Source organism: Pipistrellus hanaki, assembly GCF_964339955.1.
Source record: "Pipistrellus hanaki genome assembly, chromosome: 1".
NCBI classification, from domain to species: Eukaryota; Metazoa; Chordata; class Mammalia; order Chiroptera; family Vespertilionidae; genus Pipistrellus; species Pipistrellus hanaki.
In genome coordinates, this window is record NC_140503.1 from 182,612,199 (window position 1) to 182,631,514 (window position 19,316).

At 39.5% G+C, this 19,316-nt stretch overlaps 1 protein-coding gene across 10 annotated transcripts in view; it reads left to right on the forward strand.

Moving 5' to 3' along the window:
- The window catches only part of FRYL (FRY like transcription coactivator), a 257,817-nt gene that overhangs the window by 34,898 nt on the left and 203,603 nt on the right, over positions 1–19,316 (forward strand). For all 10 annotated transcript variants that reach the window (XM_084899627.1, XM_084899633.1, XR_014796398.1 and 7 more), the window contains one exon: positions 7,484–7,651. Coding sequence is in view for 6 of the 10 variants with exons in the window: in XM_084899633.1 (XP_084755759.1) it covers positions 7,513–7,651 (139 nt within the window). In the remaining 4 variants the exon portion in view is untranslated. Of the gene's footprint in view, positions 1–7,483; positions 7,652–19,316 lie in introns of those variants that run through there.

Sequence of the window (19,316 nt, forward strand, 5' to 3'; positions counted from 1 at the left end):
CCCTTCAAGGTGGCTGGGACCGAAAGTTCCAACCCTCTACGTCACAAGGTTGGTTCTCCTGGCAGCCAGCCCGTATCCTTAGGTCCAGTCCAAAAGTCACCTCCTTAACACAGAAGACTTTGTGGCTCTCATCACTTAGGAACGTTCAAGGGTTTTAGGAGTTCTGTCAGAAACGGGACAAGACCACATATACACACGGAGTGGCCAGATTATCATGATCTATGAATGCATAAATAATCTGGCCACTCAGTGTATATCCTATATATAATAAAAGGCTAATATGCAAATTGTCCCCTCGACCAGGAGTTTGACCAGCAGGCAGTCCTGCCAACTGCCCATGTCCCCCTCCCCCTGGCCAGGATGGCCGGACCCCACCCATGCAGGAATTCATGCACCGGGCCTCTAATATGCGTTCAGAGTTCATAATAATCTGGCCATTCAGTGTATATTTACGAATTATAAATCACAATATCATAGGAGGACTTTTTTTTTTCTTTTTAATGTGGGTGATTATTATAGTATGTTTGTAGACGGATGGACGTGACCCCCAGAAATGGAGAAAAAAAACATGTGAGATTTTTGTTACCTTGACACTGATGTTCTGAGTTTTAAAAACTGGTTTGGAGCTGCTTGGTGTGGGGTGGAAGTTTTCTCTACCCCACCCTCTCCAGGGAGCCTTTGTAATTAATTTTCTTTAATTTTTTTCCTTTTGGCTTGCTTAGTCACATTGTGTATCTCGATAGATTCTTATCTTTCACATTTCTGGTAAATGGTGATTATTAGGAAGTTGAACCAATTGTGTATTAAAAAAAATGTAAAAGAGATTTAACAGGGAATGTTTTCCAAGGCCCATTGTTTACCACAAAAAGGAAACCACTGACTTCTTGTTACATCAGTGAAGATAAAATTATTTTGTGAACACAGTACTCCTTTTGTTAGTAACCTTTTTGAGGCTATGATCAAAAGAAACTACTTTGTGCAAACAATGTTAATGGGGAATGTAGACTTTTGTTACTAGTGGGGATTTAGTGAGAGCCCTTAAAAAACTGATTTCTTTTCATGACATTTAAAAATCTTCTAATTGTGGAGGTATATTTGCTATAATTTAAATTATGAAAAAATATAGTTTAAGCAAGTTAGAAGTCGGGTATTTAGTTTTTAATTATTTGAAATTAAACTTCAAGTTTTAATTTTAAGGGAGAGAATGTAGCAATACAGGCTGGTGAGACTACTTTCATTCGGAAGCAGAAGGGAATTCCTATTACTGTGAAGATAGTTAATATTATAGTGAGACCGTATTTAAGGTGTAAATAGACTATATATCCTAACCTCATATCTCCTGTTTCATTGTGAATTCATGCTTAGTAGAAACGTTCTTGTCACCAAGGCTAGTGAAGATGGGGCTGTGGTAGTAAATTTGGGCTCACTGCTGAACAACCTTTTTGGATTATTGGGCTTTTCAGTTGGAATTTTACCTTCTACCCCTGCCTTTCAGTGCCTTCCGCCTCCCATCCCTGCTGGAAAATATCGATCTTTTCTAATATCTTTGTCAGTAATAAAGTTTCCCAGTTTTTGAGTACCTAAGAAATGTATCTATGGAAAGCAGAGATTATGTTTAGATTCAAAAACATAGATTTCAAATGTGTGTGACCCTTCCACTAGTGTAATGCTTTTCAATATTTTTTCTCGCCTACATATAATTACCATGTTAGTCTCTTTTTCCTTTCTTTCTGTAATTTGAGTCTCCTAAATCTGCAGAGTCGTGTCATATAATACGGAATATGTGTAAACCATGTCCTTCGTGCAGTTTTGCAGTTATTGTTGAGAAGTAAATAACACGAATGAACCTTGAGGCACATCATGCTCAGTAACATAAGCCAGTCGCACCAGGACACATATCTCTTTGGAGGTACCTGGAGGAGCCAAGCCCACAGGAACAGAAAGTGGAATGCTTGTTGCCAGGGCTGGGGCGGGGCAGAAATGGAGAGTTATTGTTTAATGAGTGCGGAGTTCCGTTTTGCTAGATGAAGAGTTCTGCACATGGGTGGTGGTGATTTTTGCACAACTGTGCTGGTACTTTAATGCCACTGAATTATACACTTAAAAAGTGGTTAACATGGTCAATTATATGTCATTTGTATTTTATCACAACTTAAAAAGAAATGTAAAGGATAAAACTATTTTGGCAAAGCTTGCCCTCTCTCCCCATGTTTGGTAGATTTAAAAAATATATATATTTTTATTGATTTCAGAGAGGAAGGGAGAGGGGGAGAAAGATAGAAACATCAGTGATGAGAGAGCATCATTGATCGGCTGCCTCCTGCACACCTCTTACTGGGAATTGAGCCAGCAACCCATGCATGTGCCCTGACCTGGAATCTAACCATGACTTCCTAGTTCATAGCTGAGCACTCAACCACTGAGCCACACCGGCTGGGCCATTTTTTTGGTATTAGTCAAGTTATTCTTTTTTCTTTTAATCTTATTGAGATGTAATTGACTGTATAAGTTTAAGGTGTACAGCATAATGACGATATGTATATCAATATCTATATCCATATATAGATATAGATATATGTGAAATGATTACAAATCAAGTTGTTGTTAAGTCATGAAATAGTGAGTTTCTGTTCTTAACATCACGAATCTTTGTGAGATCCCCATAAATTGAAAACTAATTGCATATCAGAAATTTTCATCATCTTCACTTCCAGAGGTGTCAATTTTTAAACTTACATTTAGAGCAAAGAGTATAGTTTGGATGGAAAAGATGTTTTGTTTTGTATATCAATTTAAAAATATTTATTGATCACTCCTTTTGAATGAACAATAGTAATATTTGTTGAGTGATATCTGTTGGCTACTGTTCTGAGTTTACACTTAATCCTTCTAATTCTTCTAACAATTTATAATCCTTATAAAACAGCCCTTGAAAACTGTTGAGAAACCCAAGGCTCTGAATAAATGATTTTCTCCTATAAAAAGGGTTTTAAGAATTTCAATGCAAAGAAATGGAAGGAGGGCATTCCAATGGATGGGAGATATGGGTGTAGGAATGAATGGGGTGTGTTTGCACAGAGCCGAGGTCAGCCTGGCTAGTTAGAGAACATGATCGAGATGGGCTAGCAGCTTATTCTTCTCCATTAGGACAGTGGTCGGCAAACTCATTAGTCAACAGAGCCAAATATCAACAGTACAACGATTGAAATTTCTTTTGAGAGCCAAATTATTTAAACTTAAACTTCTTTCAAACAGACTCGCCTAGGCCGTGGTATTTTGTGGAAGAGCCACACTCAAGAGGCCAAAGAGCCGCATGTGGCTTGTGAGCCGCAGTTTACCGACTTTGAAGCTAATGAATTTCTGGATCTTCTCCTGTAAGCAGGTGGAGCACCCCTGAATTACCAAGCCAGGGAGTTTCGTGATTAGAGTTGTGTATCAGAAAGGTGCCTTTGGCAGCAGTATGAATTAGTATTGGAGTAGTGAGAGGGGTGGCCAGAGAGTTAGAGTGACCACTCGGAATGCTTTTGAAATCATTAGGAAGAGTTAGCATTGTAGTGACTGGGGTCAGTGCACCTGACTGGTAGTTGAGGATAAGTGGGTATGTGAGAAGGTAGAGGCACAGGTGTGTAGTAAGAAGAAACAAAGAGTCTGTGGTGCATGAGTAAGTTTTCTTTAAATGAGTTTGTTGTGTTGCTTAATGTCATCTGAACATAGCAGTGCAGGTCAGATGCAGGTTTAGCTTTCAAAAGGAATGCTTCGGAGAGCCTAAGCAGAGGAAGAGGGGCGTGGGCAGCTGGAATTGAATCTGAGGCTTCCATTGTGTGTCCCCTTTCAGTGTGAGAGGCGAGAGTATCTGTAGAGGAACTGTGGTGTGTCTGGGAACTCACTGGGGACAACCATCACTCTTTGGAGCATGAGGTAGAATAATAGGAATGTAACGGTAGTGTACTTTCATTGGTCCTTTATGCAAATAACTTATATAAGATCAAGTTTCTTCTCTCTTATGCAATATAATTTGTATAATCAACCAGTAATTGTTGGGTTGGTTAAACAAATTTGGTTAAAATGAGGAATAATAGGAAGGAGATGTACCTTAAATATTGTATAGTTCATAAGTGTATAAATGTTTACATATCATCAGTCTTCTGCTGTATAGCTGAGGCCTTCTGTTTAGGATATTTTAAAAGTGACTTGCCCTTTTCAAACTGAAAAGCTTAAGTTTCAGCAACAAAGAATTTTCTTTTTGTGCTTATATTTCTGACATAATATTTAATTATATTACATAACTAGAGTTAATACAACTGGCATAAACAGATTTTGGAACAAGTAAAATTTACTCTTGAGCCTGGCTGGTGTTGCTCAGTGGTTGAGCATCAACCTATGAATCAGGAGGTCATGGTTCTGTTCCTGGTCAGTGGGCTGGATCCCCATTGTGGGGCATGCAGAAGGCAGCTGATCAGTGGTTCTCTCTTATCATTGATGTTTCTATCTCTCTCTCTCCTTCTTCCTTCTCTGAAATCAATAAAAATATATTTTAAAAAATAATAAAAAAAATGACTCTTGATAGGCATGCAATTCGGTTGTTGATAGAAAAATGAAATTGTGTATCAGAGAGAACCCCTCCTCCCCTCAAAAGGAAATGGAAACTCAGAAGTTGTGGCTTGTTCATGGTTTTAGGTTTGGCAAGAGTTTGGTTTTATCTTAAATCTAATTATATATTTTCTATTATATAGTATTTTGCACATAGTATTTTGCAAGGCAATAAGGAATAATATGTGGAATATTGGTTAGTGCTGAGGAAATTATAGAATACACACACACACACACACACATACACACACATACACACACACATATATATGTAATATAGTAGCTAAATACTGAGCTAAATATCGCACACCATTCAAATCACCAATTTAAAGTGTATAATTTAGGTTTTTGTATATTCACGGAATTGTGCAACCGTCACCACAGTCGATTTTAGAACGTTTTTATCATCCTCTAAAGAAGCCCATCTCTTTTCCTGTGACCCTAATCAAACTCTAATCTACTTTCTCTCTATATGGAGTTGTCTAATCTGGACATTTCATATGATGTTAAGATTCATCTTTACATGTAGCATGTATGTATTGGGTCGGCAACTAAGTAATTGCGGATTTTTTAAAGAAAATCAAAGACAATTTTTTCATGGAACTAAATAACTTTATTCTGTAATGTATTGCCCATTTTGATCAATGACCTTTTGCCTTCTTTCAGGCAGCATCATAATCCCACGTTCAAAAAACTTCTGGTTTTTATTAGCAAAAAACTGAATCAGGTACGATTTGACATCATCATCATTATTGAAATTTTTACCATTCAAGGAGTTTTGTAAAGATCGAAACAAAAAGTAATCAGATGGTGCAAGGTCAGGACTATATGGTGGATGTGGCAAAACATCCCAACCAAGCTCCATTAATTTTTGCCGAGTGACCAAAGATGTGTGTGGCCTTGCATTGTCATGATGGAATACAACACCTTTTCGATTTGTCAATTCGGGCCGCTTTTCTTCAACTGCATTGTTTAATTTCGTTAGTTGTTCAATGTAGACATCAGAATTGATCGTTCGGTTGGGTGGTAAGAGTTCAAAGTAGACAATTCCTTTGTAATCCCACCAAACTGATAACAAAACCTTCTTTTGATGAATATCAGCTTTTGATGTTGTTTGAGTTGGTTCACCTGGCCTGCTCCACGATCTTTTCCGCTTGATATTGTTGTAAACAACCCATTTTTCATCGCCAGTTATCAGTCATTTTAAAAATGGATCATTTTCATTACGTTTCTTTAGCAAATCGCAGCTGCTAATGCGTTGCGTTAACTGTGATTCTTTCAGTTCGCGAGGAACCCATGTATCGAGTTTTTGAACATAGCCAAGTTGTTTTAAGTGATTTTCAATGCATGTATGTGATACATGAAGCTTCTCTGCAATCTCACGTGTTGTACTGTGACAGTCCGAATTGATTATTGCTTTGATTAGGGCGTCATCAACTTCAACTGGACGACCAGAGCGTTTTTCATCTTTGAGTGAAAAATCACCAGAACGAAATTTGGCAAACCAATTTTGACACTGCCGTTCTTTTAAGGCTTCGTCACCATAAACAGCACATAACTTTTTATGAGCTTGCGATGCGTTTTTCCCTTTGAGGAAATAAAAAAGCAAAATATGACGAAAATGTTCCTTTTGATTTTCCATTTTTCAACGAACGCCAAACGAAAACTACAAAACAGATCAAAAAACTTTTTTTATTGATTAACAGCTGAATAGCCAACTATCAAATAACAAAATGTGTTTTACATTTGTAGTACGTCTGCAAACCTAAAAATTCAACTGAAGCCATATATGTGTGAAACCCGCAATTACTTAGCTGCCGACCCAATATTAGCACTTCATTCCTTTTTATGGAAGAATAATATTGCATAGGAGTGATATGTCACATTTTATTTATTCATTCATCAGTTGATGACATTTGTGTTGTTTTTGCTTTTTGGCTATTACAAAAAGTGCTACTATGCACACTTGTGTACATAGTTTTGCATGGCTGTATGTTTGCTTTCACTTCTCTTAGTATATATCTGAGAGTAGAATTGTTGAGTCATGTTTAACTTTTAAAAATTTATTTATTTATTTATTTATTTTTAAAATTTATTGCCTAATTGTCTTTTCCCCCTCCGCTTGACCCCCTTCCTCCCTCACCCCCCAGCCATTCCCACCCTGGGCAAGCCTTCAACCCCCCCAGTGTCTGTGTCTATTGGTTATGCTAATATGCATGCATACTAGTCCTTTGGTTGCTCTCTAAACCACCTCCCCACCCCCCTTCCGCTGCCATTTGTCTCTGGAGCTATTCTTATTCATCAAATTATGTTGATCATTATATCCCACATATGAGTGAGATCATGTGATATTTATCTTTCTCCGACTGGCTTATTTCGCTTAGCTTAATGCTCTCCAATTCCATCCAGGCTGTTGCAAATGGTAAAAGTTCCTTCTTTTTTATAGCAGTGTAGATGTACCACAGGTTTTTAATCCACTCATCTGCTGTCTTAGCTGTTGTAAATTGTGCTGCTATGAACATAGGGATGCATGTAGTTCTAGGGTTATTACTCCAAGTTCCATAATGTGTATGTATGCCTTTCAGTACTTTCTAAGCACTCTTAGGATGATGGCTCTTGTGTCATCAAGAAACAGGTAATGATGTTTAGAGGGTGAAGAAGTTCATCATGTACTTGAGAAAGATGTTATGGGTGGTGAAAAAAAATAAATTAGAACCTTGTTTTCTCTTTGCAGATAGATTTTTCCCTATATCGTTGAGATTTTTTTTTATAAGTAAATTTTTGTTGGCCAAATTCTCAATTATAGAAACTAATTTCACTAATGACAAAATATTACAACTTTGTTACAAACATGTCTCTTACTAATAACCAACCATATTTCTTTCTTTTCCAGTCTTTATCATTCCATATTCTGCTTCGTACATGGTGAATCACTACTGCTTTGCACCGGCGTGCCCGTTTGCGTGCCTACAGAATACAAGATTGAAAAAGCTTCTAGATGGATCCTTTCCAAATTTGGTGTCTTCTACAGACTCTGTGCCTCAACAATCCTTTCTAAGTGGTAAGGATATGTGCTTAAAAAAATAATAGAACTTTGTAAAACAATATTTTGGATTGCCTTCTCCTGTTTTATACCTTCTCTTTTTACATATAAGTAATACTTAAAAATCACATCTTGAAATAGCAGTAACATCAAGTTTTTGGCGGCTTTAAGTCATCCTTTTCATATTATATTCTGGTTATAGAATAACATGTTATTTATAAAGAATAAAAATATGAGAACAACTTTATGTTTGTACTTTATGTACTCTATAATTCCTTCTTATGAGGCTGAGGTAGTTTATCCCATGATTATCACTTTCTTTCTATTTAGGTATTTGAATACATTGGGTCAAGAACATCCTCTTCCTAGCAATTGTAAATTATGTATACATTTATGGGGATGATAAGAGAGGTGCGTAATTCCAGTTCTTCTTTTATAGCAGGCCCTATGTGTGTCTTTCCATATTCTTAACCTTTTCTTTTCTTTCTTTTTTTTGAATCGTAGATGCTAGTTAGCCAACATGTTTTTGAACGTCTGAGTTTTACTTAGAACACATTTTGGGGTGGGGTACAGGAGGAGTAAAATGGAGCAGAACAAATGGCTGAAATTTGAGATCTTTAAAATAAAATTACTGAAGTGGGTTCATTTTGGGTGTTAGTCAACAAATACTTACCAAATGCCTGCTCTTTAGGGATGAAAATATATAATGACATTTAACATCTGTAAGGAAGGAAGTCACCGAATGGAAACTGCGGTGCTAGGTGAAGATGCAAGGCAGGGAGGCCGAGTGAAGAAGGGTGTACGTTTTATCTCTAATTCTAACCATGAATTGCATTGTGTTCTTGAGTACAAGTTAATAAGCCTTAGTAGGCCCCGGCTTTCTTATCCATGAAATGGGTGAATTAAGCTAAATGGTTTATAAGATTTTTTTGGTGTTTTTATATACCTAACACTTTATGACCATAATGAACAAATTGATGGATTTTTTTTTTTTTTTGAGGATACCATTTCTTCCTTAACCTGTCTCACAGAGATAGTTCCAGACTATTTTCTTTGAACTGTGCAATTAGAATAAGATGCTCGCTATCAGAACATTTTTCAATTAACCGTTTTCTTTTGAAGTTGATGTCTTCTTTTTTTTTATTCCTTTCTCTCCACATTCTCACCCTTCTCTTCTGTTGACTCCTATAGAAATTTTCTTCATTTGACGCCGATGTTCCTTGTCTGTCCTTTGTATCATGTCCATGGCTCTCAGCATGGCCGTTGACCTGGTTGGCATCCATCATTTCCGGGACATGACGTCTTAGAACAGTGGCTCCAGTCCCGGGGCCCTTTTAAATCCTTTTGAACGAGCTTGGGAGAAGGGTCTGGTTCTCTGGTGGGGAGCTGAAACCAAGTAGTGAGCCAGTGTTAGTTCAGCAGGCTGGAGCCCTACAGTTCTGTGTACTCCTCACACCCCATCCCTTCTTCCTCAGGCCTCATCTTCACCTGGACCACTTCCATTTCTGAGGTCTTGGGCAGTTTTCCGTCATGCTCATAACCCTCTACGGTGTCGCACTTTTCGAATCTGTTCTTTGTCTTTGTTGTGACTTGTAGTTTCCTGGAATTTTCTTGTTTTCTTATTGTTAGTTTTTCCCCAGCCTCATTAGCCTTCTACTCACCCAAACCCCGTGGTCTTCTTTGCAGCAGCATCTTGCATTCTCTTTTTAACATCCTGAGGAGCCTGTTTTACCAAATCTCAAATATAAGTTAAAATGCCATCCACATTCTTTTCTCCCAGGTCCAGCTGCTTGATGTGGTTGGAAAAGGTCTGTCTAAACCGGTTCTTCCCAAAGGTGGCTGCTGAGCCTTCCTTCAGAAGACCGCATCCCCTGTCACTGCCAGCTTGCCTTTTTGGGGCTACCAGACACACTTCCTGACCTCTTCTTTTCTTTTCTTTCTTTTTTTAAATGTCTTTATTGGTTATGGTATCACATAATTGTCCTCATCCCCCTATTCCCATCCCAAACCCCTCCCCATGGATGCTCCCACCCCCCTGTTGTCCATGACCACTGGTTAGGCTTATACAAGTCCTTGGGTTGATCTCTCCCCTGACCTCTTCTTTTCACTTCAGATTTGTTTTTGGTGTCTGAAGAAGAAGTCTTTTGCCTTAATTTTTATGTTTTTAATGGAAAATTTAAACCATATACAAAAGTAAATAGACTTGTATAATAAACCCCTTTGGGCCAATCACTCAGGTTCAATAATTACCAAGTCATGGCCAAACTTCTCTCCCTCTTCTGTATTATTTTAAAGCAAATATTAGACATCAGATCATTTATTTGGATGTCAATCTGTATTCTTAAAGTATAAGACCTTCTGAAAAATAAATATATATGTATGTGTGTGAGATTGCTTGAGATCTTGGTTCCAGCATGACATTAGTTTGGCTCCAATAAATTCTTTTTTTTTTTTTTTTTTTTCCTCAGAGGATCTGCTAGGCAACACCAAGAGGGCCTTTTTGCAAGTCTTAGATTATGTTTTTCTGACAATATTCACCCTTACGATTTATTTATTTTTTTATTTTTTATTTTTATTTTTTTAATAAGTTTTTATTTTTCATATTATTACAAATGTTCCTTCCCCCCCCCACCACCATTGCTCTCCTCCACCAGGTTCCCACCCCACCCTCTGCCCTTTCCCCTCTCCCCATTGTCCTCATCCATAGGTGCACAGTTTATGTTCAGTCTCTTCCCACGCCCCCCTCTCCCCTTTTCCCCAAGAATCGTCAGTTCACTCCCCTTCCATACCTCTGATTCTATTATATTCAACAGTTAATATTGTTCATCAGATTTTTTTAATTTCCTTGGTTTTTAGATTCACTTGTTGATAATTACGTATTTGTTGTTCATAATTTTTATCTTTGTTTACTTTCTCTTCTGAAAGAACCCCCTTCAGCAATTCATATAATTCTGGTTTGGTGGTGATGAACTCCTTTAGCTTTTTTTTATTAGTGAAGCTCTTTATCTGGCCTTCGATTCTGAGTGATAGCTTTGCTGGGTAGCTTATTTTTGGCTGTAGGTTCTTGCTATTCATCACCTTGAATATTTCTTGCCATTCCCTTCTGGCCTGCATGGTTTCTGTTGAGAAGTCAGCTGACAATCGTATAGGTGCTCCTTTATAAGTTACTACCTTCTTTGCTCTTGCTTCTTTTAATATTCTCTCTTTATCTTTTGCTCTTGGAATTTTAATAATGATGTGTCTCGGTGTGGTCCTCTTTGGATTCCTTTTGTTTGGAGTTCTGTGCGCTTCCTGGACTTGTAAGTCAAATTCTTTCACCAGGTGGGGGAAGTTTTCTGTCACTATTTCTTTCAGTATGTTTTCGATATCTTGCTCTCTCTCATCTTCTGGAACCCCCATAATTCTGATGTTGGATCGTTTGAAGTTGTCCCAGAGGTTTCTTACATTATCTTCAATTTTCTGGATTCTCTTGCCTTCTAGCTTCTGTGGAGGAGTGTCTTCTGGCTCTTTATGTTCCAAATCTTTGACTTGATTCTTACGATCTTCTCTTCTGTTTTTAGGACTCTGTAGAATATTTTTTATTTCAGACAATGTATTCTTTATTTCTTGTTGATCCCTTATCATTTCTTGTTGACTCCTTATTAATTCTAGTTGATCTCTTTTCATATCCTCATAGGCCTTATCCATCTTTTCTAGGAAATTCTTGAAAAACCTTATAAGCGTAGATCTGAACTCTATATCCAGACGCTTTTTGTCCTCCATTTCTTTCGTTTGTGATCTATTTTGTTGTCGCATTTCGCAGTTACAGATGGGGCGGGGTTTCAGGGTGGAGCCTGCAGCTTTGGCTTCCGTCAGCCCCGCCCTATGCGGGTCCTTCAGTGCTCGCTGCCGGCGCCTCTGAGAGAAAGGTGCCCTCGATTTTCGCCTGCTGCCAAACAGTCTATGCTCTCCCACAATGAGCCCAGTAATGGGGTTCAGTTCAGTTGGAAGTGGAGTTGGAGGTGGCATTCACAGCAGTCTGGAGCCCCAGTCTCCTTCCCGTCAGGGCAATCCCGCGGCACAGCCGACCGTCCCTTCTCTGGGGGCAGTGTGCGCGCCTCCGGGACCTCCTTTCTCCGCTTCCCCGGGGTTCCGACTTACAGCCCAGCTCCCTATGGCTGAGCCTGAGTCCCCGGGGTCTGGCCCAGAACGGGGGTTCAGAGCAGTCAGGGGCCCAGCACAGTCGGAGTTTTCTCTCCTTCCCGCTTGGGAACGCCCGCCAGGCACTCGGCCTCCCTCCTTTCCGGCTCCGTCCTCTCCGCGTGCGCCGCGTGTCTCCGTACCTTAGGCTTTTACAGCTCCTCCGTGCTTCCTTCTGGTTTTCTCCTTGCTTCTTGTTGTAGGATTTCCAGTCAGTCGACTTTCCTGTAGTTCTGGGTAATGTCCATTTTATATTTTAGTTGTATTTTATTAAAATTGTTGTGTGCGGCTGCGGCTAGTTGCCTACCCGAGCAGCCATCTTGGATTCTCTCCAATAAATTCTTTTTAAAAAATTTTTATTAAAGATGTTTTATTGATTTTAAAAAGAGAGGAATTGAGAGGGACAGAGAGTTAGAAACATCGATGAGAGAGAAACACCAACCAGCTGCCTCTTGCACACCCCCCACTGGGGATGTGCCCGCAACCAAGGTACATGCTCTTGACCGGAATCGAACCCAGGACCTTTCAGTCCACAGGCTGATGCTCTATCCACTGAGCCAAACCGGTCCTGGCAGTTTGGCTCCAGTAAATTCTTATAAAAGTAAACATACAAATTAACCACGATACCATTATCATTCTTAAAAAAAAAACACAACCCAACAATTTCAAGATAATCACTTACCTAGTCAGTGCCAATCCTAACTCTCATCCAGTTAAAGCGGTTGACTGGATTAAGTTAGGATCAACGTAAGCCCTCCTTCCATTGAAATTGGTTGATGTTTTTCTCTTAACATTTCTTCCTCACCTGCACCTTCCCTTTCTGTCCTTAAAATTGATTTATTGAACAAATTGGGCCCTTGTCCTGTAGATGTGGATGCTTCTGATTATATTTCTGTGAGGTGATTAACCTACTAATCTATCCTTTGTATCTCTTGTTAATTGGTAGTTGGATCTCGAGACATGCTCAGATTCAGCTTTAATTTCTGTTGGCTAGCCTACGTCTTTAACAAGTGACCGTGGGGCGCAGACAGCGTCTGCTTGTCGGTATTAGCTGCTATTTGTGCAAAACGCTTTAGATGAGAGGTTGGCAAACTTTCTCTGGAAGGGAGCGAATAGTGTAAACTTGAGGCTCTGTGGGCCATCTGGTCTCCTCTGCCGCTGCGGTGGGAACGCCGCCACGGACAGAGTGTGGGTGAGTGGCCGTGGCCGTGTTCCAGGAAAACTCCACTTGCAGAAGCAGGTGATGGGCTTCCTGCTTTAGGTCTATTAAATCATTAGGGGCTGCAAGAGAGTGGTATTTTAATGCTATAACTTTACTGTTCCTATATCAGGTGGCATGTTCTATAAAGAGAAACTATTCCTCATGTATTACTCGTTACCTTAGCAGTAGAGTCACACACCACATGACAGTGTTTCAGTCAACAAGAGACCACCTGTACGCCGGTGGTCCTGTAGGGTCACAAGGCAGGTAAAAAATTCCCGTTGCCCAGTGACGATGTAGCAGTCATAATGTCACAGTGCAACACAGTACTCACATGTTTGTGGTGATGCAGGTGGAAATAAACCTGTGTCACCTGTTGCATAAAAGTATAGTACATAGGTTATTTGATAATTATAACAAAAGATAATTATAACAAAAGGTAATTATGACAAATGATAATTATAACAAATGATAACTTACTGGTTTGTGTACTCACTATACCGTATTTTTTGTCATTATTTTAGTGTATTCTTTCTACTTATTAAAAAAATTTGCTGATGCATCGTGTTTATTGTGTCTCTTGTTTGCATCATGTTTTCTTGCTCTTGATTTAATCTTGTGGGGTTTTGTTATTGTTGTTGTTGTTGTTTTGTACAGTAGCATGATTGTGGCCTAGGAGCAATAGACTATATCCCATGTAGCCGAGGCGGGTAGCAGGCTGTACCATCTGGGTTCGTGTAAGTGTGCTCTTAAGTTTGCACAGTGATGAAATCCTCTGGATTTCTCAGAATGTATCCCAGTCATTAAGCGGCTCATGACTGTGTAGTAGGATCAAGTTGGATAAAGGTTAGATACAATTTCCCTTGGCTTGCCAATTTCAAAAAGTAAGATGGTTATATTAGCATTCTCCTACAGTGACCATTTATGGGGTCCCCTTCTTTCCCAAACTTGTTATGGACTCTTTAAAAAACAAAAATTATGATTTGAATTTTTAAAAAATTATGTTTATTATCCTTATTGATACTTAGTCTTTGGGGGGTGGCAGTTTTTTCAAGTTGCTTCCTGAGTGACTTTGACATGGCTAGTGGTTTTGGAAAGCTGCTTCATCTGGTGTGACAAGGAATTCCAGGCTCATTGAGTACATATTCTCTACACACCTAATACCACCAAGTTCTCTGGAGAGTCCTGATTCTCTTAACAATCTGGGCTCTAGGGCTACTCATCGTTAATGGATTGATCACTGTTTCTAGGCCTCTTCAGTAGCCAGAACTGAATATATACTGTATTTTAAGATGGAGACCCTCATGAGTTCATACTGATACATCTAATTCAATGATAGCACTAAAAGATTTGAACTTACTCTTTTTAAATTTATAGTTTCATCTTTCTCTCAGCTGAGAATCCAGGTTCTCAATGAGACCAGGAATAAATACAATTAGAACATTATTTGTAGTATCCCATTATATACCTGTCAGTCTCCAAATAGCAATACCAGTGTTAAAGGCTTGTTTCTGTCTGCCTTCTTTTTGCTCAATATTAGGTCTGTGAGATTTACCCATGTTGTATTTAATAATAGTTTAGGCTTTTTATTTCATTGTCTTATAGTGTTCCATTGTGTGAAATACCACAATTTTTTGTCCGTTCTGTAGTTAATGATTTTTTTGAGTTGCTTCTGGTGTGAGACAATTATGAATAAAGTTGCTATGAACATTCTTGTACATGTCTTTTGGTGGACATAAGCACTTTTTCTCTTGGATATATAGATGCTCCTTGACTTGGCTTATGTCCTGATAATAAGTAAGTCCACAGTTGAAAGCACGTATAATTCACCTAACCTAATGAACATCATAGCTTAGCCTAGCCTACCTTCAACGTGCTGGGAACACAATATCCAAAACACACTGTCAGTACAGTACACTAGACTCCTGTACTGGAGTATAATTTTTTTTATCCTCCTGATCGTATGCAAGGCTGTGACTTGCAGTGGCTGTCCAGAGTCATGGGAAAGGAGCATACCACATACTGCTAGCCTGGGAGAAGATCATGATTACAACTTTGAGATGCAGTTTCTACTACATGTGCACCGCCTTTCCACCATTGCAGAGTTGAATAGATCATAAATGGAACCATTGTCATTCAGGGACCATCTGTTCACCCAGCAATAGAAGTTGCAGTTCTCTTTTGGACGAAGGGTGCATTTCCCCAGGAATGGTTACTCATAGTGCTGTGTATTGATTATCTACTGCTCTGCGAGTAATCACCCCAAACTTAGTGGCTTAACACAGCAAACGCCTCACAGTTGTGTGGGTCAGTTGCTGTAAGGACGCAACTTAGCCGAGTGCCTCTAGCTCAGGGTGTCTCCTAAAGCCACAGCCTAGGTGTCAGCTGGGGCCACATTCACCCCAAGGCTCAATTGGAAGGGACACAAAGGATCCTTGAGGCGCTTTCAAGCGCACTCATGTGATTACTGGCGGGTCTCAGGTCCTTTCTGGCCCCCGGCCAGAGCACCAGGTCCGGGGCCCCTCCATGGGACAGCTAACAGCACAGCACCTGGTTGATAGTTCGGAGAAAGGCAGATAGGATGTCCATGATGGAAGCCATGGCCTTTTCATAACCTGTTCTTGGACTGACAACCCATCACATAAGCTGCGTTCTTTGTATAATTTTGAAAAAAAATTATATTGTGGTAAAATGTACATACTAACAAAATTTACAGTTTTACCATTTTTAAGTGTGTGGTTTATTGGCATGAAAGGACAGTCACATTTTTGTGCAATCATTATTACCATCCATCTCCAGAATTGTTTTCATCTTTCCAAATCAAAACTCTGTACCTATTCAATAATAACTCCCCATTCCCCTGGCAACCACCATAGTACTTTCTATTCATAAGTGGGAATCACAGAATCCTTGTCCTTTTGTGACTGTCATATTTCACTCCGCGTAATGTCTTCAATGATCATCCATGTTGTGGCATGTGTCAGAGTTTCTTTTCTTTTTAAGACTGAGTAATATTCTATTCCATGTATATACTATACTTGTGTATCCATTTATCCATCGATGGACATTTGCTTCTTTCTCTCTGTCTGTCGTGAATAACCCTGCTATGGACATTGATGTTTTGCATTCTGTTCTTAGAAGCCAGTCTCTGAATCTACTCCATACTGCAGAGGAGGTGATTACCCAAAGGTGTGACTCCCAGGAGATGTTGGGCTCCTCTCGGAGCGACCACCACACTGGTTAAGTCAGTCTTAATGATTTTCCTCTACAACTGCGTACTATCTGGATATGGATTTAAGTTCACTTACTTAATTTTGATATTTAATAACTGTTCTAAATAAAATTTTGTCTTATAATTATGTATACTAGTTTCATAGTGAGATTCACAAAACAAGGGGTTAGTCAAGGGAGTGTAAGTTTTCTGTTTTCTCTACCCTTTTCTTCCCCTCCTAAGTAATTAGATTCTAAAAGTTTCGGTTTACTTTTGCATTCTGTTATTGTTTTAATGTAAGCACATATACTAGTATATTCATGTTCCTCCTTTCTTTTATAAATGATAAAATGCTATATACCTTGTTTTTTTTTACTTAATATATTCTGTCGATCACGTCTTAGTTGTAAATTACTCATTCCTTTTTATAGCTGCATAATATCCCATTGAGTGAATAAATAAACCGTATTTTATTTAACCAGTCCCAAACTGATGGGCATTTGGGTTGTTTGAAATTTTTGTAAATTGGGTTATTTCTATTCACTGCAATGGATAGCCCTGTGCATATGAATGTCTTTTTTATATTTGTCAGTATATATTTTGGACAGATTCCTAAATGTGGAATTGCTGGGTCAAGGGTAAATGAGTATACAGTTTTACTAGATATTGCCACATTTATCCTCATATGAATTATATCTCTCTGTGTTCCCATCAGTAAAATATGAAAGTACCTGTTTTTCTCTATACTTGAACCTCATCAACAGAACATGACAATCTTGGTTTGTGTGGCCAAAGGGAATTTCATTGTAGTGTTAATTTCCATCTTTCATCATGAGTGAGTTTGGACATATATTTTTTTAACTTAAAACTTTTCTTAGAGACATTTCAGAACCATTTAAATCAACAGGTAAATCAACAGTGAGTTTTCTTAGATAACGTACATATTTACCTGGAGGTGCACCTTGGGTTAAGAGGCATTTTCACTTCTTTTTCTGTTAGCTGTCCATTTCTTTAGCCCTGTTTTCAGCAGGTTTGTTGGTATTTTCTATTTTGTAAGCTCTTTACATATTAATATAGGAACCTTTTGTCTATGTGTTTTCTTTCTGCCAGTTAAACAGAGGTATTCTTTAAGCTGCCTTCAGCTCGCTTCATTTTGCTTCTCATCCTTTCTGATAATGTTACACTTATTCTCCTGGCTCAGCGATCATTTAATATTTGATGACTCCCCATCTAGAGCTCAGACTTATTCTACTATTTTTTCAAACTCAACATGCCCCAGGTAGAAGGTGACTTTATCTGCAAATCTGACATTCCTGTGTTCATTTATCAGGTAAATGGCATTACCATTTTTCCAGTTGAGAACTCAAAGTGATCTTTTGAGATTTATTTATTATTAATTTCAGCAAGTGTTTGTCAAGAACCTATCAAGTGCCAGATCTTAGGCTGGGAACTAAGTAACAAATAGTCCTAGTCCCAGCGTCTAGGGAATAGTCTGATGGAGGGAAAGGTATCAAATTAATACATAAACCCAAAATTATGTGGTATTTCAAGAGAATTTAAGGTTGGGACACAAGGTTAGACTGGAGAGGTTAAGGGATAGCCTCTTTGAGAAAGTGACATTTGAACAGATTTGAAGGCCTGTTAGGGATTTACCTGGTAAAAAAAAAAACAAAACACACAAAAAAAACACAGGGTGCCAGTCTCCAGAACCAGGAAACAGTGTGAAAGGATCCTGAGGCAGGAAAGAAGTTGAACTGCTAGGAAACAATATGACCCGTTTGGCTGGCGGAGAGGGAGCAGAGGTGGAGGGCCTTTAGATGTGACTTGATTTACTTTGTAAACCAACCACTGGGGCACAAGTGGAAATTGGTAGAAGCCTGGTCAGGAGGCTATCCTAATATATAAAATGCCAGGGGCCATCATAACCAAAACATCCAGACAGACCAAACAGCAGGCTGTGTGGGGTGACAAGGACGGCAGGGAGGTTAGTGAGGACGACCAAAGGACTGAACAGCAGGCTGAGTGGTGTGACCAGGCTGGCATGGGGGGCAGTTGGAGGCAACCAGGCTGGCGAGGGGGTGGGGGGAGAGGGGGCAGTTGGGGGTGACCAGGCGAGCAGGGGGCCAGTTAGGGGCAGTGGTCCTGGACTGTGAGAGGGATGTCCAGTTGCCGTTTTAGACTTGATCCCCTGGCCTAAATTGGCAGTCGGACATCCCCTTGGGGTCCCGGATTGGAGAGGGTGCACTGGGCCTCTAGTAGTTGTGAAAAGTGATTGTTCTGCTGTGACATTCTTTCAATTCTACTTCAGTGCTTTGTTCATTCCTCCCATAGTTTTATTTCCTGAGCTCAGAAAGTTAACTCTTGACTACTCTGATAGGTTTTTACTTATTGGTCCCCACTCTGTGTCAGCCTCTGTTTCCAATCTAATCTACTTCAGAAGATGTAATCCCAGGTCTGTTTCTGTCACCTCCTTTCTCAAAGGCTCCCTGGGATGGGTAATTTTATGTGTCAACCTGACTGGACTACTGGTTGCCCAGAGAGCTGGTAAAACATTATTTCCGGGTATATCTGTGAAGGTGTTTTCGGAAGAGGCTGGCATTTAAATTGGCAGGCTAAATAAAGAAGACCCGCCCTCACTATTGTAGGGCATCATCCAATCCCTTGAGGATCCAAATACAGCAAAAAGGAAGAGGAAGGGCAATCTGCTTCCCTGCTCGAGCTGGGCCTTCCATCTTCTTCTGCCCTCAGACATTGGAGCTTCTAGGTTTGGGCCGTTGGACTCTGGGACTTACACCAGCAGTACCTCCCCTCCCCCTGAGCCCCACTCTACCCGCCTCGGCCTCAGACTGACAGTTACACCACTGGCTCCATAATCATGTGAGCAATTCCCGCAGTAAGTCTCCTCTGACCTCTCTCTCTCTCTGCTGTAGATTCTGTTTCTCTGTAGTCTCTGAACCCTGATGAATACACTCCTTCATTGTGGAAAAATGAAAGCCCACCTGAAACTGAGGTCTTGTATCATTTTTTTTTTTTAAAGCTTCAGGTTTTGTTCCTCTGAGATTATTATTATTTTTTTTTAGCTCATCTTCTGA